Genomic DNA, 24,376 nt, shown 5'->3' on the forward strand with positions numbered 1-24,376 from the left:
TCACTATAACATCGAATGGAAAAGGCAAGATAAATGCTGTTTGCAGCTAGCTCCATGGGATGCTTTTGCACTGGAGGCAATACATATCAACAGAAAGGTTGTCTGTTTCCTAGCTTTAAGAGTGGTATACTTTAGTGTATTACAAATATAATTTTATCATACAAAAGTTATTACAGGTATACTTTTAGTGGTTGTGCTTGATTTAAAGTATGTTTAAACATATACTCTTCATGCAAGTACACTTACGTAAAATACACTTCTTATGTAAAACTATAAGGTAAGGCAAGGGCCGTAGCCATGGTTGGAGCCCGTTTTACTCCTATTGACCACTTCTATATGAATGACGCACTGAACTCCTTCTAAAATGATATGTTTAAAGGCTCAAGCACAACCAGCACAGCACAACAAGGAAGTGACGGAATTGGTGCGTGATGTAGGAGTCTAGTCCAGTTAAAATAAAAGATTATCCAATTTGAGCATGAAAATTGCCACCGAGCAGTTTAACCTATTAAATCATATATATCTAAAAAGATTATGACACATTATGGCACATTTTTTCGTGAGAAAAGGTATCAAAACGCATTTTCAATGATGAAACAAACGAAAAATTGAGACAATTTGGAATACAATTTATGTCAGCCACGTTGTCACTACCATAGCAACGATAGGAAAAGTTGTATTCTTAAAATTTTCTGGCGAGACCTGAAAGAATATTCTAAATAACTAACAAAAAACGAATACAATCACTGAACAAAGATTATGACAAGAAATGCACATTTCTCCCTATAAATGTTATCAAAACCCATTTTAATGCATAAACTATATCAAAATATCACATTTTTCCTTGTGTTGCTGGAAATTAGCAGTAATCTTATGAAAATGGTTGCATGACATTTTGTGAGATATCATACAAACCATTGTATTAGCGTATCTTGTGCACATTGAGAAATCAGTGTGCACAGGTTAAACCAGCCATCACCACACACACTCATGGAATTGTTTACCTGCATGGCAACCTGGAGCCCCAGCGCCATGTATCATTACGCAAAACGTCTACAATAACAAAACCACCCTTGCCTCCTTGTGTTTGGAGGAGCCCAGTAAAGTAAGGTGGAGTCTGGCATGAACAATGTTACAGGTGGGAATGTAAGCACCTTTAAGAGATTGGACAGGAAGAATTGAATTTAGGGTTTTGTGGCGTCCACACATCTTTCCACAAAACAGCACAAAGAGGGGACAAGAGCTCTTTACGCAACACATCTTATAAAAACGATAATATAAACGCAGACGTGCTAATAAGGCCATGCTCTAATGAGACACATGTGAGTCCATTTCTATTTGTGTCTGAATGTGGCCAGATAACTTGTGGACTGTGGGTCATAATAGGATGGTTCAAACACTTCAGATGTGTAAAAACCCGACCACTTGTTTGGCTGAAGGGCCCTCTATAGGATGAAAGACATGATACAAACAAGCAGGGTTAGGTTAGGTTAGTGTAATTAGATAGTGGTCCTAAATTAATTTGGAAAAAAACACGAAATGAAAAGAAAACCTAAAAAAATGCTTAAAGATAATAAATTACCTAATAAATATTACCTGATAATTAGGTTAATGTATAAATTATAATAAGATTTTTTCTTTAATCGATCTATCTATTCCAATTCCTCTTAATCTGAATAATTTTTAGGGTGGAGTGTATCCGAATATCAGCCAATATACACTATATGGGGTACAGACTGACAGAGCCTCTGAATGGGATGTTAGGTCTCACATTGACACCAATGGAGTATTTGAGTCCTCCAACTATAGGGCAAGGGTTAGGGCTAGGGTTAGGTGATCTGAGAAACTAAAAATCATACAGAATCACTGAATGAAGATTATGACAATAAAAGGCAAATTTCGGACTAGAACTGTTATCAACGAGTTTGATGCGAAACAATGTTAATATTGCATTTTCCAATGATAATCGAATTAATTTGAGCATTTTTTGGTTTAAAGCGATAGCAGCGTACATATCAACCGCCATATTAGCGATACAAATCGTAGTATAATAACAATTTTCTGACGAGACCTGAAATTATTTTCGTGATAACTATCAAACTAAACGTCAAATACAATCACAAAAAGGGCCTATTGCATTTTCCACGGAGAATATGTCAAACATGTGGATTGTTTCTGCAGACAGAAACTTGACAGTCACGTGACATGGACGCTGTGGATCAAGGTATAGGGCCTACTACATTTTGGTGAGACTGAGGATATCCAGCAATACGCTAGATTGTGGCGTCACCTTGTGGTTTAAAGACAATTGTAAGATAAAATCACAATGTAAAATAAGCACTTGGAACCACTTTGAACCATTTTGAGTACTAGTCCAAGACTCGGAAATTATTTTTATTATCGAAAAAACGTCCTCGAACTTAAAAATAAATAAACGCAGCACGTGCACATGCACCCTCTGTTGGAAAAATATATTTATAAAGGGATAAACTACGAGGGAAAATATGACATTAACCAAAAGTGAGATTAGTGTCACCCAATATTTGTTGAGATACTATCTGAAAAGGACTCTCAGCAACTTTCTGTCTCTTTATGTCTTGCTTCTCCGTAAACATTATTACAAGCACAGTAAATAACGTTTGGAAATTATATTTTAGTACCTGTCCTAAGGATTTATTTGTCCTTTATGCCATAATTTTAAAACTATAGTATACACCATTATATCCAAGAGAAAAAAGTGCTCTCTCTATCTTTCTCTCTCACACACACACATATAAAGACACCCCCCCCCCCCCACACACACACACACACACACACACACACACAACACACACACACACACACACACACACACACACCACACACACACACACACACACCACACACACACACACAATAATATAATTTGTATCAATATAATAATATAATAATAATAATAATAATAATAATAATATAATAATAATAATAATAATAATAATAATATATAATAATAATCATAATAATAATAATAATAATAATATTAAGAAGAAGAAGAAGAAGAAGAAGAAGAAGAAGAAGAAGAAGAAGAAGAAGAAGAAGAAGAAGAAGAAGAAATGGTTTATTTATTTTTTTTGTAGCTCGACATTGATTAATAGAGTCAAACGTGAGACTGAACGTCACATGACGTAAACTTACTTCATCACAATGCACTTGATTATTATTACAAAATCTATTTATATTTTATAATGTATGGCATGTCTAGATATATGAGCGTTGGAAATAAATCCTCGTGAACAGCCCAGATCCTCCGCGCCACCGAGGGGCGCGTGTCTGTTGTAAATAAATGGCATCATGTGTCGACGAAGGCCGCCCAGCCATGTTGAGAAGTCTGTCAGCCCTGAGAACGATGCGAACTGCAGCCCGCCATTGTGTTGAAACCAGGCCTCTACGGAGAGATAGGGGCACTTGGCTAAACTATTTAGTAGCTTGACATTTTCTTTCACCCTGTAGCTTTTGTTTTAGAAACAAATATAGTTGGCATAGGTTCCAGGGGAAAGGAAATGTCAGCCCACAGCCGCATTGAAACAGGTAAAGAAAGGAACTTTCTGAACATCTACGAAGGCAAAGTCTAGCATCGAAACGGCTAGCGCGGATAGCTTAGCAAGAAGCAGTGGCTCTCTTCAGGAGTCAAGTAGGCCCGACCACCATGCTAAACGGACTAACTGGTTGAAAATATAATTCCTTCAACTATTTTTCCCTTCCTCTTTTCTCATAAATCAAACCTTCATGAATCACCTGGACCCAATCCAGAGACCGAAAGGCCAATCAAGTAAAGGTGAGGAGAATACTATGCACTCGTATCATTGTTTAGGAGTGAATGCGGATCTTTACGTGAGGTGCGCTTTGGAAATCTGGAGTGCGCTGGTGATGCGATGTTCTCCCAACCAACAGGCCAATTCTAACGCTAGACGCTTTGGATGATTACATTGAGTGTTTGGACCGAGCGTGTGTGTCCAAACGATGGTGGATGTAATTACACTCAATCTATAACCCACTGCTTGCGAACTTCCTTTACTGGAAGCGCTCGCCTCATCACAACGTTACATGGCTACCAGGCTGGGCTAACTAGATAGGAATATCTGCCAGTATCGTTTTTGGTATTTATTTGTCTATTTCAGAACTGGTATGACAGGTTTTACAGTAAATGTAGAGTACTTTGTGCCAATATGTTTTGGGAAACTGCACCTTGTACAATGTGGCTGAACGTATTTTACATCGGGCTGGACTAGCGCCGTGATGCAGCTAGCTGAAGCGTCATTATGAAAGGATTGTTCGCGCTCCTGAACAGACTACGCATCGTTGCTAGCCAGCTAGCACGCCAACGCTAGCTGGTTGCTAAACAACCCTTAAAACGACACGTCTTGTCATATACTGTTCCCGTGTCCCAAGTCTCATACAAATTCCTAACCTGTGTTGTAAACTGCATACATCAGGATTTGTATGAATGACATTGAATGGTTTGTTACATTGAATATTCAACTTCAACGTATCAAAATAAATAAATAAAGGGACCACATGACATCGCAGCTTCTATATGTTAGTTATATAGTTATATATAGTTACGCTGGTGTTTGTTGCGTTGTGTTTTCTGGTGAATAAGTACGATTCACAGGATGTGGCTTATTATTTGAAGCAGCTTTAATGTAGTCGTGAAAAATACTGGCTCTATTGTTTTGCATATGATTCAGCACTTGACAATGCACCTCTCTTACTCACTTACTGTTGCAACAGTGTCTTTGATAGGTGTATGTTTCTAATTACTCATTTTTTACCTCTGTGTCAATCCCTCTCAGTGCAAAACGGAGCTGTGACCCAAAAGGATTCTTTGAATGATGATGAGTTTGAGCCGTACCTGAACACTCAGGCCAGACAGGTAAGAATATTGGGCCAACCTTTGCAACAAAAAGTTAAAATATCTATATTCGAAAGTATTGAAATGCACTAATAATGATCTACCATTAATTAGTGACAAACAAAGCAGATTGTTACTCAGCGATTACTATAGTAAATTGGCCAACATTTAAATAAAGCTTGACCATTTATTTGACTTCAGATTATTTGGGGCATTTACTTGTTACAATTGTTTCCTCTTCACTGTGTTGCTGTTATTGTGAGCTAGGTCCACCCTGTGATTATGAAGTACTGCAAGTAATTCAGTTTGAATGTTCCTCTGGTTAAAATGACGCATAATAAACCATTTGTTATTTAGGGGAACTTTCTTCTTTTTACTACAGTAAAGTAATAAACATTCAGGCTAATATTTTATGGGTAGATTAGGGGAGAAAGGGAATGTTTTGCCCCATGCTAATTTAACATTTAAAATAATTGTATCCGTTTAAAATTTTGCCCCTACCTAATTTTGAATGATTATTTTTCCCTGCAGAGCAATGCCTATACGGCCATGTCGGACTCGTACATGCCAAGCTACTACAGCCCCTCCATAGGATTTTCCTACTCCTGAATGAGGCAGCGTGGTCAACTGGTGGGGACCCACCTATGCCTTACCTGGCCTCCTATGGACAGCTAAGCAATGGGGAGCCCCACTATCTCCCGGACGCTATGTTTGGCCAGCCAGGGCCCTTGGGGAGCAACCCTTTCCTGTCCCAGCATGGCTTTAACTTTTTCCCCAGTGGCATCGACTTCTCTGCGTGGGGCAGTAGCAGTTCTCAGGGACAGTCGGGGACCCCGCAGAGTGCCGGCTACAGCAGCAGTTACGCCTATGCCCCAGCTCGCTCGGGGAGCCATGATCGATGGACAGTCCCCCTTACCCCTGCCGCTAATGAGCCCCTCAACAAAGCGCCTGGCATGAATTGCCTGGACCAGGGCATGGCGGGCCTTAAGATCGGTGGAGCCGCCCCCGGTGGCAGTGGGGAGATGGCTCCCAAAGTGGTCGGCTCGGGATTACCTGGTGGAGGACCTCTTGGCCCGTCTCAATCCGTAGGACCCCCAATCATGCCCCCCATCGCTGTTGTCCCAGCTAAACCTGCCTCCTGGGCGGACATTGCCAGCAAGCCAGCAAAGCCTCAGCCCAAACTGAAAACCAAGGGTGGCATGGCGGGGGCCAACCTGCCCCTCCACCCATCAAACACAACATGGACATCGGCACTTGGGATAACAAGGGTAACATGCCCAAAGCCACCGCCCCGCAGCAGGCGCTCCCCATTCCAACCAACGGGCAGCCGCCCCACCTGTCCTCCCCCCCAGCCCGGAGCTACCGCTGGGGGGAACCCTCAACTGCCCCTGAGCAATGGACAGTTGGGCCCCCCGGTTGGTCAGATGGGGCAGCATCAACTGCCATCCAATGGGCAGCAAGGAATGGCTCAGATGCCCCCTCCTTCTCTCTCCCAGGGTCTGCCCGCTCCCCCTTCCCAGCAGCAGCAGCAGCAGCAGCAGCTACCCAACCCACCCGCTGGGTTCCTCCACGGAACCGGGCCAACGGGTTTGCGGACGGTGGGGGCGTGGCGGGCCAATCACCGCCCGCCGCATCCGGCGTGGGACCGGTTCCCGGAGTCCCCTCTGAGCCTCACCCGGTCTTGGAGAAGTTGCGGCCATGGTCAACAACTACAACCCCAAGGACTTTGACTGGAACCCCAAGCAGGGCCGCGTGTTCATCATCAGAGTTACTCTGAGGACGACATCCACCGCTCCATCAAGTACAACATCTGGTGCAGCACGGAGCACGGCAAACAAGCGGCTGGACGGCGCCTACCGGTCGCGTGAGGCGCCAAGGGCCCGCTCTATCTCCCTGTTTCAGTGTCAACGGCAGCGGACACTTCTGTGGCGTGGCGGAGATGCGCTCTCCCGTGGACTATAACACCTGCGCCGGCGTGTGGTCGCAGGACAAGTGGAAGGGTCGCTTCGACGTCCGCTGGGTCTTTGTCAAGGACGTTCCCAACAGCCAGCTGAGGCACATCCGGCTGGAGAACAACGAGAACAAGCCGGTCACCAACTCCCGCGACACGCAGGAGGTGCCCCTGGACAAGGCCCGGCAGGTGCTAAAGATCATCGCCGGGTACAAACACACCACCTCCATCTTCGATGACTTTTCTCACTACGAGAAGAGGCAGGAGGAAGAGGAATGTGTCAAAAAGGTAACCAACGTTTGTTTCTCGGGAAGGTTGAGCCCAAGTGGCGCAATGGTTTGTGTGAGCTATGTAGAAGTGCGGAAACCCCCTGGCAGAAAGACTTGTTTTTTTTCTGACCATTTTGATCGTCGATTCTGACAACAAACATGCCCACAGTCTAACCCATGCCGCGGTTTGAAGGCTATAGGTCCTTTCACATTGTCTGTTACACTTTCGGTAAACAAGGTGACAGTGCACGCCGCCGAAGGCTCAAGCTATTTTCGGGGTGTAGGTGTGCTGTGTTCATGTCTACAAAGGGAAAGTTATCAAATGTGCAGTATAACTGTCAGATCGGTACAGAATAATTATTATGACAAGGCTAAGGGTTATTACATAGTGCTATACTAGTAATACTAAATTAAAAAGGAAAGGAGCAAAGGCATTGACAATTACAGGGTGAACACAAGAAGATAAAAGATCTTTCCAACAACACGTATCCAAGCAAGTAGCAGAGGCATGCTTTAGTTTATTATAGTCTCCTAACAAAATATGATATAAATAAATATTCATCAGCAGATTCAAGCTGTTACCACCCGTGCAACCTTGAGGGGGAGTTCCATCACATGAAAGTAATAACTAGTAAACCCACACCCACCCTCAAAATAAACCCACACTCACAATATATTATTTTGTCAAGTGGTCGTATTTGACACTAGACCTCTTAAGTCCACCCCGGGCACCAGCACCACGTTTTGTTAAAAGACTGCAAAGTACCCAAACCCACAACATCGTACGGGTTTAGCGTTGAAGGGTTAGCTTGGATAACATGAGAGAATTATTCAGATCAAGTGAAATTCTTTCTGTTGCTTCCATGGTTGTATTGTACACATTGACGCCCTTTGCCCGTCGCTTCATACGTATTTTGTTTTCAGAGAACAAACGATGCTGACATAGGCTTTAACATGCCTTGCATTGTTTGGGATCATTCTGATAAGGGTTACATGGCAATGCGGAACTTTAGATGACATTTGTATTCCAGTTTTCTCCCTCGTAAAGGTTACACTTAAGTAAACAATAGATTTGACCGAGAGCCAATCAACTCCTGCCTTTTTTTAATATCCCCTTTCTTGGTAGCTTGATGGAAAAAAAAAAAGTTATTTTATCTTGAATTACATTTTCAATTTGTTTTGCTAGAATTGATCACGATTGTAGATATCATGATTTAATAAAAAAGAAAAAAAGGGCTGGAAAATGCTGCCCTCTAGAGATAAGATCTAATAGTCATTTAATTGATGCAGTCCGGATTCTCAGGTTAAGAGTTTTTTTTTTTATAGCCGGGCTCAAGACTGCAACCATTTATTATGTGAATGCAAGTTTCTTTTTTTTTTTTATATATATATATATATATATATATATTGCCAGTAAGAGAATAAAATATAGATGGATGGATCGCTCCTCTCATTTCACTGGGCTCTCCAATAATGTAATGGTGACACTGCGTCCACCACCCCCCCCCTCCCATTTAGAATTCTGAAACTGTAAAATAGGTTAGAAGAACACAGTAAAACTACAATAGCATGAGTTATTAACGTTGGGAGGAAGTCTGTGGCTTTCGGGTCCTCTATCTGTCCGACTCGGATAGGGAAGAGCTTTAATGTTAAGGCACACCAGACAAGCCCCGGATTGCCGTGTCAGGCAGCTTTGCATGGTAGAAAGAACACCCATCAGAACACTTGATTTAAGGTCTTCTGTGTTTTGATATTATGGATGGTAATGACGGTTTGGAGCAATGCTGGAAGTTGTTGAGTTGCTGTTATCATCGCTGGTGTGAGTTTTGTCATCGGAAATGCCACACACTTTAGTACCAGATAAGACAAAATGTTAAAATGAGTCACCGCATTGGAAACTCCACACGCTATAGTATCGGGGGGGAAACTAAATATTTTAAAGTTTCAATGAAATTGCAACGCAGCATTTGTGCTATAAGGATGAGAGCATGCAAACAAAATATGCACTATGCTGGATGTCGGATCACCAGAAAAGGGAAAAATGTTTTGTAACTGGAGCATAATCTAATTACCAGCCTATAATTTCCAGTAGGTCGTTTTTTTACTTTGTTTATGAGGATAGTTGTCGAGGCAAGAAAATAAATCTGTACAATAAAAACTTAAAACTTAAAAATTAAGAATCTTAATTCAATGTACACCGATGAATGGTATATGAAAAAAAGAACGAGCAAATACCCCGGAAAGCGGCGAAAGAGAGCATGAAACCTTATTTGTTTGGGTTCCACCAAATAAAAAAAGTTAGCTGTGAATAGGCAAATAGGTATTCTCCTCTGAAAAGGGCCATTCTAAATGTAGCCTTGATAGTATTGGAGTGTTAATATACATTGAAATAATATCTTGTTTTGAAGCCTTTTCTTTTTCATTTTTAAGCAATCTGTTATTTGTGTACATTTCGGAATGAATAGACCATAATCTCCACCAGAGGGCGCATGTTTAACATCATCCTATTTGTGTGTTAGGTGGAGGTCCAGGGCACTGAGCCGTACCCCAGCAACCCAAGCAACAGAAGTCACTACAGACTTCAGGTATTCAAATTTAATCCCTTCCCAAATCTTTATTCCTGTGCATTAAGTATTGGTGCACCGACTTCCTAGGCAACTGTAAGTTCATTCAAGATGCTTGTTAGTTATTTTTTTAATGACTCCATTGTTTCATGTATACAAGGGTATTTAACTAAAAACTGTAGTTAATAGCGGCAATTCTTACACCATGTACAAAGAAACCATTGGTGGCCAATATATCAGCATTATACCCTGAATATGCACAACATCCTATTGGGAATGTTTCCTATATTACTTGGATCAGGTATTGACGAGAAGTGTCTTCCTAGTTTGTTTAGAGTATATCAAATATATGTCTTTAGTTTGTTTGTTTTTTACTCAGCCAATGTGCTGCAGTCTGACAGTAAAAGCTAATGGAAAATAAAACACACTTTTACTGTAATTAACTCATGGCTAGTTAATTTGTGTAAACAGCCCTTTATGACTGTAAATCACAGATCTGTTCATTTTGTTTTTCCTCTGCAGGAGCGTCAAGGAAGAGTCAAGTAACTTTGGGCAAAAGGACTGCAATGCCCCCTCCCTCCCTGTTGACCCCCTCTCTGCCCCTGTCCACCCCATCTCATCCAGATCTCTAAGAAATTATAATGGGGGTGAAGAATTAACCAAGGACACACAAAAAAAAAAACGTAATGAAGACTTTCTTGATTTTCTTTGACTTTAAAGACTTACTTGGAACTTGTAGTAAAAAGAAAATGATTATTCATAGGACTAAAACTAAAATGCATAGCATCCATTGGTGAATCTTTTTTTTTTTGCCCGACCCTACCGTTCCACTACATTTGCTTTTTCTTTGTATGCGTTTTTCTTTTTCTTTAAAAGAAAGGATTGTCTTTTTTCTTCACTTTCTAAGTGCAGGCCCTCAATTTCACCGAGCATACAAATCCTGTAGGAATTTTTTAGTAATTGCTACAACAGTGCGGCATGGTCATGGGCAGTTTGTCACCTTTTTTTCTTTGTAAACAACTGTCTCCGTGTTGTCTTGAGGGGAGAATCGACCAACGTGGATACATCCGAGGTTCCTCGTCATTGGATATTGGACAACACAATGGGCGGGTGTCAACAACGGAAGAACCCTTGTCCCTTGCACGCTTTACATGTTTGGTTTTGTTAAAGAGTGACCCAGGAATCCTCTCAATGGGCCCACCTGTTTTTCTGTTTGAGCGTACCTCTCATGTCGGCTCTGGGGGACGTAGGAGGACGGCAAGTGGAGGAGCAAGTTTGAAAGCAGCAGTGTCGCGTTGACGAGCACCTGCTCAGTGTATAATTTCTACGTGTACAAATAGGAGGGTGTGGTGGTGGTGGTGGTGGGGGCTGGGGGCCCGGTGTCCTCTGTCCTCTGTCCTGCCGCTCTTTAACGGAACTTATTTACCCCGTTGTTTTTTCTCCCTCGACCGGTTGGACATGTTCAATCATTGTTGCAATGGGCTCTCTCCCTTGTTAGGGGTCCAAGCCAACAGGTTGGATCCCTATTGTTTTTGTAAGGATTATTATTCTTATACTTCCTACCAAGAAAGTGGTACTACAGCCCAAACCGTAAATGGTGCACGCACGCCAATTACATGACTAGATCCAGGTACGTGAAGACTATGCAGACGACCAAATCCAGACATGCCGGCCACTAGGTGGCGCTATCAAGGAATACGCGTTTGGGGCTATAACTCCCACACCGAACCTCCCAGAGTCCAAAAACTTGTACACACAGATGCACTGGAGTCTGCTGCATCTTTTGGCCTAGGCCACGCCCATTTGCGTCTAGAATTTTTTTCGCTAAATCGCGAAAACCGCAAAACTGTATTTTCGCTACTCCTCCCACATTTCTTAACCAATCAACACCAAACTTTGCACACGGCATCTTCAGACGCACACGCAAAGAAACCCTCTGACAGTTTTTTTATCCGACTTTCGACGACGAAACGGTAGCGTTTTGAATATTGGTTATTAGCTAAATTTGACGTGGAAAATCAAAAATCCAAAAAAATCCAAAATTAGACATCGGATCGAGTCCAAATTGTACACACATGTTGGTGCTAACCTTAATGTCGTTCGATAAAAAATTCGGAAAATTTTGCCATTAGGGGGCGCAATAAACGAGGAAATTGTATACCTTCTAATTGGCCGAAGGAATGTTCTTCAAACTCAAGGGAAACCATCAAGGGGCAAACCCGAGTCTATATAGAAAATATGGCCAAGAATTATTAATGTGGGCGGGACTTATTTGGCAAAGGAAAATTGTCTTTGAAAATGTCGCCACAGGGCGGCGCCAAAAAACGACGACATTGTCTATCTCCTATTTGGCAATGGAATGTTCTGAAAACGCGTTTTAGGCTCTAACTCCCACACCGAAGCTCCCACAGTCAAAACCTTTATATCCACATGTTGTTCACGGTAGCGTTTTGAATACTTGCTTCGTGTTGTGCCGGCGAAATGCACATTTCTTGTCGCGTTGTGCGGCGAAATGCACACTTCTTGGACCCCTGCATAACTGCTTGCAGTTCTAGTTAGGGGTCCAAGCCAACAGGTTGGATCCCTATGTTTTTGTAAGGATTATTATTATTATTAGGGGTCCAAGCCAACAGGTTTGGATCCCTATTGTTTTTGTAAGGATTATTATTATTATACTATACGCCTTAGAAGTGGTACCACAGCCCAAACCGTAAATGGTGCCGACACGCCAATTGCATGACTAGATCCAGGTCCGGCACCGCTGCTCAGATAACCAAATCCAGACACGCCGGCCACTAGGTGGCGCTATACCAAGGACAGACGCGTTTGCGGCTATAACTCCCATACAGAACCTCCCAGAGTCCAAAAACTTGTACACACAGATGCACTGGAGTCTGCTGCATCTTTTGGCCTAGGCCACGCCCATTTGCGTCCAGGAATATTTTTCGCTAAATCGCAAAAACCGCAAAACGTTTTTTCGCTACTCCTCCCACATTTCTTGACCAATTGACACAAAACTTTGCACACGGCATCTTCAGACGTACACGAAAATAAATCCTGCATTACTTTTTTGATCCGACCTTCGACGACGAAACGGGTAGCGTTTTGAATAGTTTATTAGCTAAATTAGACGTGGAAAATCAAAAATCCCAAAAAATCCAAAATTAACATCGGATCGACTCCAAGTTTTACACACATGTTGGTGCTAACCTTAATGTCGTACGATAAAAATAAACGGAAAGTTTCGCCATTAGGGGGTGCCATAAACGAGGAAATTGTATATCTTCTACAAAATTTAGCCGCGAAAACGCTACACTGACTTCTCGCTATTCCTACCACAGTCAAATCCTTTGTATCCACAGGTCAGGGTAGCGTTTTGAACACATGCTTCGCGTTGTGCCGGCGAAACGCACACGGCGAAACGCACATTTCTTGTCGCGTTGTGCCGGCGAAATGCACACTTCTTGGACCCCTGCATAACTGCTTGCAGTTCTAGTTGTTTTCCTTTCCGTTTTCTTTAAAACGGCAATGCGAGTGGCCTTGGTCCCACTCTTCCTATTAATCAGTTCTGAAGTAATAAATGTGGTATACTCAGCAGAACCTGCGTGCATTCCCCCTTGTTTCTCAGTAAACAATTTTTGTGTCATGTTTTGTGTGTGCATTCTTAACACTCTTTCTTTGAGGGTACATGAATTGGTTTGTCCACCCCTCCCCTCCACCTGCTTTCTCATAACCTACATACTTAACCCAAATTCATCTCACAGGTATCCAACAACATGTTCTAACCACATTTCCTATCTGCACCCTCTCCTTGTTTCTCAACCTTCAAATCTCCATTCTATCACAATCACAGCCTCTTGCAGAATGTCGTTGTTGGTCAAAAAAATAAATAGAAACCTAAACAAAATGTGGTCCTCTTTCATAACTGATGGCTTGTATGTGTGGTGTAATGAAGATGCTCCACATGCCTTGACCCTGATGTTCCAATGTGATACAATATATCTAACTTTCTGGATGTGTTATGTCCGATAAATATGCTTACAATTGATGACATCCGGTAATGCCTGCAAAGTTGATATGTGGGACAGCTAGTATTGTCCGCCATTTTGACTTTCTGCCGCCTGTGTATGTATCGATCAGGCCACATGAGGGCAGCATTTGCTATCTTATCCCTGTTATTCCAGAATAACGTATTTCCAATGAGATCCACGGAATGTTCCTTTTACTGTCGCAACTGGAAATTAATTAAATGTATACAGTTTGATCCTGGTAAGCAGTATTAGCCTTGTGACATGCAAAAGTGTAGTATTAGACCTCAAACTGGACGTTGATGTACAGACTATTATGGCCATCTATCTTCTTTCTGTTTCAATATGAGTCCCTTTTCCAACCTATGCCCGATTACCATTAACGGCAAGGTTTATCACCAATTGCTTGGGTTGAAAGGAGAAAGTTTATGTCCTTTTGGAACGTCGGACTTGAATGGAATGACCGTTGTCTGATAGGCATAGTGTCTTAATATAAAGACAAGGAAACGTTGTTTTACTTGCAAATGCAGCGGATCCTCGCCGCATTTGCCCTAAATGCTCTGCAGCCGTAAACTAGAGGGAGAGGGGTCTAAATAATTGGGCATTTGATAGCGATCCTGGGGTTTGTAGATAGAACGGGGACACGTATTGTTTTCCACGGACGACAACGTAGTCCCATAGCCTTCACTTGGCCGGAGCCACCACCGGGGGGCGGGAGGGGGGTGATGGAATAAAGGTAGACATTAGCATTCGCGTGTGTGGGTGTTCCGGAACGACAGGGTGGGGGTCGTCGACGGCACGTGTCGCGTCTGGATGTGGATGCGTGGAACATACTGCTCGAATGGCTCTCCGGTGACCTTATCGGCGAGTCTCTGGGGATGGGATCTCTTGCTCCTCCTAGGATGCAAATGAAATGGCACTAGAATCGGAGACGACTGCGACCGGGTAGAGGGATAGAGGAAATGAGACCAGACCAGTGGAAGGAGGATGCGGATGAGGAAAAGGAAAATATACCACTAAAATCGACATGTGCGTAACTCTCCATTCACAATTAGCCTACTAGGACATATGCATAGTAATATTGGTCTTCTTAACCATAGCAATAGTATAAACGTATAGGCTATGTGTTGCAAGCTTCGAAATGTTTACAAAAGGAAACAAGGTTTTTGGCTGAATCGACCTGTTTCCTAGGCCTATCTATTTAGGTGGGCCAGCCATGACAAACACAGTCACTACATATATTATCAAGACTTATTTTTTAAGTAAGCAAAACCAAATACAACACCGTGTGAAACAATAGGCTCGTCAATTTAGCCAGTATTCTACGATTATGGTCACATTACGAGCGTCTTTGATGAAGGCCTGTAAAGTAAAAGTATCCTAGCAGGGCTTAGGCCTATATGTGTTGCCTTATACAGATCTGCCTGAACTAGGATTTAGAGTCTTGGCCATAGTCTATATTGGTGTCTGGGTTTGAATGGAGCCTCTGCAAGGTCATGATTTGCCTTTATCAGATTGCTACGGGGCGAGCGCCTTTGCTTTGCTCTCCCCAGCAGCACGTGCCCCTGATTACCATAAGGCATCCATCTCTCTCTTTCATCAGTGACGGCTCGCTATGTCTAACCCGACCTCTATTTACATGCACAAATTAGATTTCCCTCGTCTCGTGCGTTGCACATTTGTTTCTGTAGGAGCACCCCCCAATTCAACGGCCCGTGACAGACAATAGTGGGCTAATAATAATTATCAGACTGCAGCAATATCTGAGTAATAGTATAAGACATAGAAATTGTAAAAAAATAAAATCAACATGTTTCTAATTTTTTTGGCCCAGTTGACCAAATGTTATGATAAGATAAATAACCTATTGGATAGAAATAGGCTTATTTTAACAACATATCGAATATAATAACACCATTCATTGCATGGACAATTAACTATTTGTGTAGTCTAATGGCTACTTCTTACAAACTTAGGCTGAATAAAATAATCACCAGTTTATGGCTGAATATGCCTATGGGCCGATTAAATGATTAATATAAAAGATAAGATAGGCTACATCACAGAAATGTCATGATGATAAATGACGAAGCCCTAACCAGCTGCTGGATGTTGTGTATTATTGACATATTGAGCTTTGCCCTTTCATTTATTTCTATTCTTCCCAATCTGTGGACGTATCTAAATGCATCGAGTGCATCAAACAATTGATGACCTCTGAAAACAGTATGCGGCATGTGCCTCTCGCGCAATTAGGCCACATTTTGTTCAGGTGGAGGCTGTGCGTTAAAAATAAAAATAAACATCTCAAGTACCATAAGGTTTTATGAAGGAAAATAGTAAAAAAATCCAAACTGCCTATTTACCGCGCTGTGGGCCTATGCGTTTTCACAGATTTCTTTACGCATAATGCCTGATGGCATATCCACGGTCATTGATTCAGAGTCTGTAGTGTGACCAGGCCATAATGGGGAACAGTACAGCATCTTTCCAACATCCATGTGATGTGGATTGAAATCCAAGCAATTTCTTTGCTTATTCTGCCGGCATCTTTTGCGATGTAGGTCAACAACCATCTCTCTTGCCCATGGGTATTTACAGAGCATGTCTCCTTTGACACAGCTCAGAGAGTATAGGGAATAGTCTAAGGAATTATTAGGCTACCTAGTTTGCTGGAGCTGTTGTGTGCTCTTTGAAGGTGGAGTTAGGAGAAAATAAACCAAAAAAAAAGGTCATGGTGTTCATACTTTATTAGGTTTTTTTTGTTACATACGAAAAAACAACAAAATGAAGTTTTGAATTGAAATAAAATAATAGTAAAAGTAAAGATTGTTGAGATTGGTGTGTTGACATAGGATAAAAAAAAGACCCATGGGATAAGGGATAAGTACTTATTCCATCCGACCTCAATTCAGTGAATCAAAATCCAAAAACTTGTCCTGTTCAAAAAATAGCTGAATGTTTTTAGTCCTGTAATATCTGTGTTTAATCCTGTATAAGTCTCTCTCACTCTACTGTTAAAGGCTACAGCCCTGTCCTTCCTCAAATATAGGACGTGTCGCGTGCACACTCAGCATAAACAGACAGGCTTCTGATTTGGCTTCGCACCACTATGGCCGCCTCCCGCTGCTGTGAGCCCTCTGTCCACTTGGCCATCAAGCCAACGCTTGTTCTTATAGAGCCATCCCATACTGCACTCTCTCCTCTGACATTGCAACAACCTCAATGACCTGTGTGGAAACCAATGGTTTCTTTCTATCTCGCACGGTTAGGGTTTGTGCCTCTTGGTGGCCAACACACTATATAATCAGAAGCCCATGTTTGTGATCCTTGTTTAAGAGGTAAAGCACATAAGGGATGTTAAGACTAGAATAGCAAAGCTTTATTCTGGTTGAGTGTCTGCAATTGTCCTCCTCGTCCTTCTTTAGTGGCCAGGGTCAGTGATGTACTCCTTACATCATGTCGATTATATCATTCACCTGTGTTGACGCAGCCGTCGTTTTGCAAACTCCTATATATGTCTCAGCGATGACTGGGGCTTCTCTCTGGCATTCACCGCGTGCCTTAATTGTATTGAAATTAAATCAAGGTCCACTGTGAACACAAAGAGCTGAAACCCAAAGAAACTTTCCGAACCTCACTCTTTCCCTGCTGTTTTCTTTTTTTTTTTTCTTCTCGCTTGACCTGATTTTGCAGCAGTACTCTGGTCAGTGCACCACTCTGCTGCCTCCATCTCTTCAGAGGGAATCTATCTGATCTTTACACCTGGTTGGTTTTGCAATATAACTCAAACTGTCCCTCAAAACACACGCAAACACAAAGGGGCTCCATACTGATCTTTGATGTTTTTAGTTCATCCATGCTTTGTCTTTGACTCCTTCTGTCTCTCTCTCTCTCTCTCTCTTCCCTCCTCCCCTGTCATCTGTTCCCCCTGCAGGATCGGCAGCGGCTATGCAGTCCTTTTTGTTGCACCTTAAAGAACAGTGCATGCTAGTCACACGCCAACATGCCATTTCACACGTCAATGCAAAGACGATGTGCTTTGCACAAATATAGAAAAAAAAGGAAGAAATATACACATGCACATCACAGAGAACAGGACACATGCCATGATAGCAATATAATATCTATAAATGAGAAGAGTTATCTTTCTAAATACCTGTGTGTGTGTGTTTGTGTGTGTGTGCGTGCGTTCTGTGTGCGTGGATGCGTGTTGCACAGAGCAGTTAAGCCAACAATGTTTAAGACGGAAATACATCAAAACACATGAAAGCAGACAGTAGCTACACGGCGTTATTAAGGGCGATCTGTACAGTACAGTACAGTACAGTACACAAACACATGCTACAGCACCAACGATCATTAAAAAGCGCCAGAGTAAGAGAGCAGCATAGAGAGAGGAGAGGCGAGGAGGCTACCTTTGTTGCACCATTAAGAGAGCATCAGCAGCCAAGCTACCTGGTTGCTGCCATTCCTGCAGATCACACTCCGCACACGGCAAACGAAAATGAGGACGGCTAAATATACATCGATAGCCGCTCACGGCCACCAATCCTCACCGTGGAAACGGAATGGTTAAAGAGAGCCAGGGCATGCAGCTCAACCCGACAGAACAGTGCTTCCTTACCGTTGGTTAAAGCTGTGTCGTTATCTCTCTCCCCTCGCATCCCTTCCTCTCTCCCTCCCTCCCTCCCTCCCTCCCTTGCATCCTCCATCTCTCCTCTGTCGCTCTCTCTCTCTCTCTCTCTCTCTCTCTCTCTCTCTCTCTCTCTCTCTCTCTCTCTCTCTCTCTCTCTCTCTCTCTCTCTCTCGCTCGCTCACACACTGCTCACTCTGCGCATGTAACTATAGGCATGTACATACTGAAAAGGTAGAGCTAGACAACAAGGCCACCACCATCGTCTGATTGCTATCGGCAGAATCGCGCAAATTGAATACACCCACGAAGATACAAATAGAGATCTATGTTTTCGAAATACACACATTAAATGTGCAACCAAGTCAATAAAATCCAGCACCTCTTTAGCAGTCAAAATTTAAATCTCTTTTTTATATAATTGCTACCGCTGCACTCAATTGTAAAGTTTTCCTGTCTTAAAGCATACGTAAGGCATACATGTAGCATAAGAAGGAAATAGTACGATTATATACATCCTTTCTCTAGAGGAGAGAAGAAGGGGAAAAAAAAAGGCAAGCAGAGAAGAGCAACGCTGCAGAATATTCCCTCCTCCATCCTGGGTCCTGGTGTTTTGTTGATGCCTTGGTGGGGGTGCTGGAGGATGTAGTTGTAGCTGCGCAGCTTCAAGGGGTCCTGGTTGGGGTTGGGTATAGCAGGGAAGGCAGGCACACACACAGAGGGGGGGGGGGGGGGTAGAGAGACGGTCAGGACAGGAGGCTGGAAGGCATGCAGTCGGGGTAGGAGTAAGGAGAGCAAAGGTTGCGGGACGGGAGGACAAAAAACTAAATTCTCCCCTCTTGGAAAACGAAAAAAAAATCCATTTGAATCTGTTCAAGACAAACCCAAAAAGGACGAAAAATGAAAGCCGGAAAAAAATGTCAAGACATACATATATCAGCCCGAAGACGGGATATATGTATACGCATCCAGAGAGAGGAGAAGGGGGAGAAGGAGATGAAAGAGGAGAGAGGGATAGAGGGATGGACGGAAGGAGGAGGAGGAGAAGAAGAAGAACAGGCGACTGGCTCAAACACAGACACACTGCGCTTAGGCAAGTGCACAGCTTCCATTTATGCTTTCTGGTCGACACCACCCCCCACCTCAATCACACACACACACACACACACACACACACACACACACAGACGTACGCACGCAGCGAGTGTCCCGCCCCTATCTGCCCCTGTCCCGTACTGGATGGCGGGGCCAGCTGATCAGAGCGCAGGGATTAGCCAACAGGGCCAGCTGGCCGGGATTACACAGGGAAGGGGGGGGGATGGGATTGGGGCAGGGGGTGTTCAGGGAGAGGTGGTGGTGGGGGGGGGGGGGGGGGGGGGGGGGGGGGGGGAGGGTAGGGGGTTGATGATGAGTGTAGGCCGACGCTAGGGGGAGGGGAGATCCTATCCTGTCCTCTGCACACATGCACACACACGCATAGACAAATGCATGCACAGGCACATGTATGTGCCTGTGTATGCATTCCTTATGTGTGTGCATGTGTATACACACATGAGGAATACACGCCACACTCATGCAGATTCAACGGTTTAATTCATCTTCGTCGAAACGCACAACGTGCAGAGACGCACTCACGTGTCCCTGCTACACGGCGGGCAGGGCGGTGAACGAGCGTTTTAGTCGTCGCGGGGGGCTCACAGAGATATCGAACGACTCATTCATGGTGGGGGGGGGGTAGCCAGGTGGACAAGCGACACTGATGAATTAATGTAAATGTGCCGAGGGCCGCCAGGGATGCGGTTGAGGGAGAGAGAGAGAGCTGGGGGGAGAGCGAGAGAGGGTGGAGACCCCATGGGAGAGAGGGGGGGCTCGAGCTGACAATGCAAGGCTATGACCCTTAACCCCCTCTCCGTTCCATCATCCGCGGCCATCAGCTGATCCCGGGAAATGGACAGCGGCAACCCCCCCCCCATGCCCCCCCTTACACACACACACACACACACACACACACACAAACACACGCCATCTTCTGCGTACGCACGTTTGTGCACACTCACATATCGGGCTTGCTGAATCTCTTCTGCTAGGTCATACTGCTCCTCATGCCGAAGAAAAGCTCCTCAGCCCTGTATCTCGGTTCCCGCTTCTTTATTGATCTTGATTCTGATTGGTTGAGTTGTGTTACCAAGCCAGGCATTTTTGTGTGTATACATTTTATATATCTAATTTTTTTGTTACGTTTTATTGCTACATGGTTGTCTTTCTGTGAGAGGAGCTAAGCAGTAGACAACAACTGAGCGTAGCGCATCTAGAGCAATAAAGGTTTATTGATTTAATTATATGGAGTAACAGACTCAAAGCATTTTGTTTCTTAACTGTCACCCCTCTCTGTCACACACAAACACACACACACACACCCACACACACACACACACACAGACACACACACACACTCATACACACACACAATGCATTTTAATTAAAACAGATGATCTTTCTGAAACAATTACCCTTTGTTAGTAAAGTGAGGCAGCCACCTTGCCTTAAATGAATGGCTCAGTAAATGACAAAGGAGATGGACTTTTTTCTCCGTTGTGTGAAATGGTGCAGGAAGCGATGAGGCTCGGGCTTTGTTTCATGGTCATTGATGGCAGTTTATGCGTTATGGTTAATACCACGGTGGAGTAGCGAAGCGCAACCTTTTAATCTCTATTTTTGGAATTTTGTAGGCATAGAATGTGTTTATTATGATAACCAAAGCAGTTAAAGTGTCATAGAAATTAAAAAGTATTATTTTGACATTTTACTTAATTTTGTGTGTTTATCTTGACTCATTTTCCAAAATCCGAGTCTTGTATGAGGTTTCATCACACACACAAGCAGACATGCACGCACACAAACACACGCACACACACACACAAACACACACACACACACACACACACACATAAATAAACCGCCGTTTCTGTGAAATCAAAGAGACATATTGCGGGACCTTGGAACACAGTGGCAGAGAGGGATGTTTTAGAGACTGAATATATAGAATTGGACATGGTCTGTCTGACTAACACAACATCGGGTTAGATCTGTTCATAATGAAAGGAACAATAATGTTCAACCATAACTAAGACTGGAATGGTGGACGTGTTCAACTCTGGGTTCATCAAAGAAAAGCAAACAAAGCAATGAAAATTGTCTATATTTTTTTTACTTTGTTGAATAACCGAATCTACACATGGCGTGTGTGTGTGTGTGTGTGTGTTCGTGTGTGTGTGTGTGTGTGGGCGTTTGAGTTTGTATGTGTGCGTGTCTGTGCGTATGCGTTTGTGTGTTGGATATATTTCCTTCCTGATGCATGCAACTATAATAGCATGCAAATACGTATTCTATAGGCCTGTGTGCAACACGGATTTACCTTCATTCTAATGTCCTTCCAAGTTATCCTCCATTTAAAAGGACCATATGGGAGGGATTGGGAAGAGATAGAGGAGGAGACAGAGAAGGAGAAAATTCCAAACCCCTGCCACAACAGAAGACGAGATCTAGTGAAACGCAGGCGGACTATAGCAACAAGTATATTTTATGTAAAGTACTTCCAAGAGGACAATTAAAAAAGGACATAAAAACACGGAATGAAACAAAGAAAGAACATGGGCCAAAATAAAGTAGGAAGCAGAGAGGGTTGGGGGTAAGAAAGGTAGAAGAGGCAGACAGACAAGGCCTCAGTAATCTGATGGAGAGATTAGCACGCATGCAGGCAGCATTTGGGTGGGATTATCGGAGTCATTAGAAGAGACTGGTGCTCCAGAATCCCTCATGTGTTAATGTGGCTCTGGAACCCGCGTGCTATCTATACAGAGCCTAGCACAGATCGTCTTCAGTATACATACGTGTTTTATGCCAAATTTAGAGGCTGACTGCTGCTGTTTAAACAGCAATACGCAATATTTGAGTGTATGGAATCTTTTATTTTTTGTTTTTTGTGTGTGTGCAAATCTTGCCATGTATTGAAAACATGTTAAATTATTTTGGTGCACAAAGGAATTAATGTTAATAATTTAGCATAGCATGTATATGAGGAAAATAGGCCTGCTTTCATTACATCCATCTTTTTCTGCATGTTTATTTCAGAAAAAGAATATTATCCCGTAGATCAAAGAGAATCATTTTCTTATCGTGTGCCTCAAAAATGTAGGGTTTGACAGGGGAAAATTCACAGAATTATTCACAAAAATGTGACACACAAAATTTGCAGATTGAATAATAAATCTCTTAAATAAAAGACACCAAACTTTTTTTTTTATATTTTTGATGAACACAGAACTCTTGATTTTGGTTCACAGTTTTCACCCTCGTCGTATCTGAATTGCGCGGATGTCACGAAGGCAGTTGAGCGCTTCAGCAAAGCCTTCACATTCTGCATCGCTGCAGCCAGCATCGCTGTAGCGCTCGCCCAGGAACGCATAGGAATACAGTCTACAGAGTGTATCTGCCTTCATTTGATATACAGCAACTTATACAAGGTGTATGATATTTATCTCCATGTATCATCTTACAGACAGTGTTCTGTATGTGTTGATATGACTAGAGATCAGACTGGGACATTTATAGAACCTGACGCAGTGTTTGCTAAATTGGGGGGGGGGGGGTGGCTTTTGAGCATTTGTGTGTTAGCATGTTTGCAATAATAATACAGCTTCCTTCGTATTTTTACTTGAGTTGAGTTTCAGAAACATTAATGTAATTGAAATCTTTTTTTTCTTCCTATACATCTACCCCCAAAAAGCAACTAAAATCAATTGAACGGCATAACTTCCAGGTCAGATTTTTCTGCAGATACGAAGGCTTATACTTTTTAGCATTTACCATACCACACACACACACACACACACACACACACACACACACACACACACACACACCACACACACACACACACACACACACACACACACACACACACACACACACACACGCCATCTGTTGTACGAAACCCCAAAAACCTTCCCCTTTCACTGATGCCCCTGCGTTATAGCGTGTCCCAGATCCCCTCCCCCAACGTTTTTTGTCAAATAAATTGCTACGTCTACTTCCCGTTTTGCACCATTTCTCTCATGTTCAGATATTATTGTTTGATCATGAGAGCTTTGCTTTAGGCCACAGACTATCAAAGAACACCCTGTCTATATGTGGGCCATCCTGCGCAGTTAAGTCGGACGATTCGTACGTGTTTAAGAGCTCTAGAATATTTAATTTCAACGCGGCAATCTGTCGATATATTTATTATTATATTTCATTTAACTTTTTATTTTCCAATTTGTATTTGGTGCTAACACGAGGGCCTCTTAAAGCAACTATGGATATTTTTCAACTCTTTTGTTTTTTAAATTGCCCCATGCATGATTGGTTATTAAAATACATGATTCATATGGTTTCTGATTAAAACATACCATAATACTTAACACTGTAATAATAACCCAATGTCTTTGTGATTAAAGCAGACTGGAAAAAAATAAAGTAAATCAATTTTGCAGCCTAGTTAAGCAGAAAGTGGTAATTTTCCGTAATTGGCGTGCCTACTTGCCATCCGTCATTTCAGTTGGCCGTTGTTTTGAAATCTTAACAGCGACTCACACTGCATGCTATCGTGTTACAAGTCTGGCACATAGTTGCTAATAGTTGAAATGGTGCAAAATGTCTCTTGCAGTATATGTGTCTACATATTCTGATATGTTACCCATCAGATTTAATCAGGTTATCATAACTGTTGTATAAAAAAAGCAGACCAGACTGATGTCATTTCCGTTCACTAAAGGATTAAGGATATGTCAGGACAGTACTGATGAAAACTGCAATTCCAATGTTTAAAACATACATGTGTTGAACATGTTTGCGTGTGTGTGTGTGTGTGTGTAGTGCATTGTAATAGAGCAGGGTACGTGATAGCAAAACCTTTTCTTTGCTGTGCAGAGAGAACACAGGAGACCACACTGACCCTGATTTATTGGCCTCACAATCCACATGACAGCAATTAATT

General features: G+C 42.7%; 1 protein-coding gene across 1 annotated transcript; it reads left to right on the forward strand.

Moving 5' to 3' along the window:
• Positions 1-3,341: 3,341 nt before the first annotated feature.
• On the forward strand, positions 3,342-10,441 carry ythdf2 (YTH N6-methyladenosine RNA binding protein F2). Its single transcript, XM_030356337.1, is given in 16 exon segments — positions 3,342-3,563; positions 3,787-3,814; positions 4,833-4,912; positions 5,423-5,492; positions 5,495-5,768; positions 5,770-5,806; positions 5,809-6,106; positions 6,109-6,236; positions 6,238-6,433; positions 6,436-6,587; positions 6,590-6,653; positions 6,656-6,723; positions 6,725-6,754; positions 6,756-7,130; positions 9,631-9,696; positions 10,198-10,441. Coding segments are annotated over 16 exon segments (1,914 nt in total). The 5' UTR covers positions 3,342-3,539; the 3' UTR covers positions 10,222-10,441.
• The last annotated feature ends 13,935 nt before the right edge of the window (positions 10,442-24,376 follow it).

This window comes from Gadus morhua, chromosome 5 (assembly GCF_902167405.1).
Source record: "Gadus morhua chromosome 5, gadMor3.0, whole genome shotgun sequence".
In the NCBI taxonomy this organism is placed as follows: domain Eukaryota; kingdom Metazoa; phylum Chordata; class Actinopteri; order Gadiformes; family Gadidae; genus Gadus; species Gadus morhua.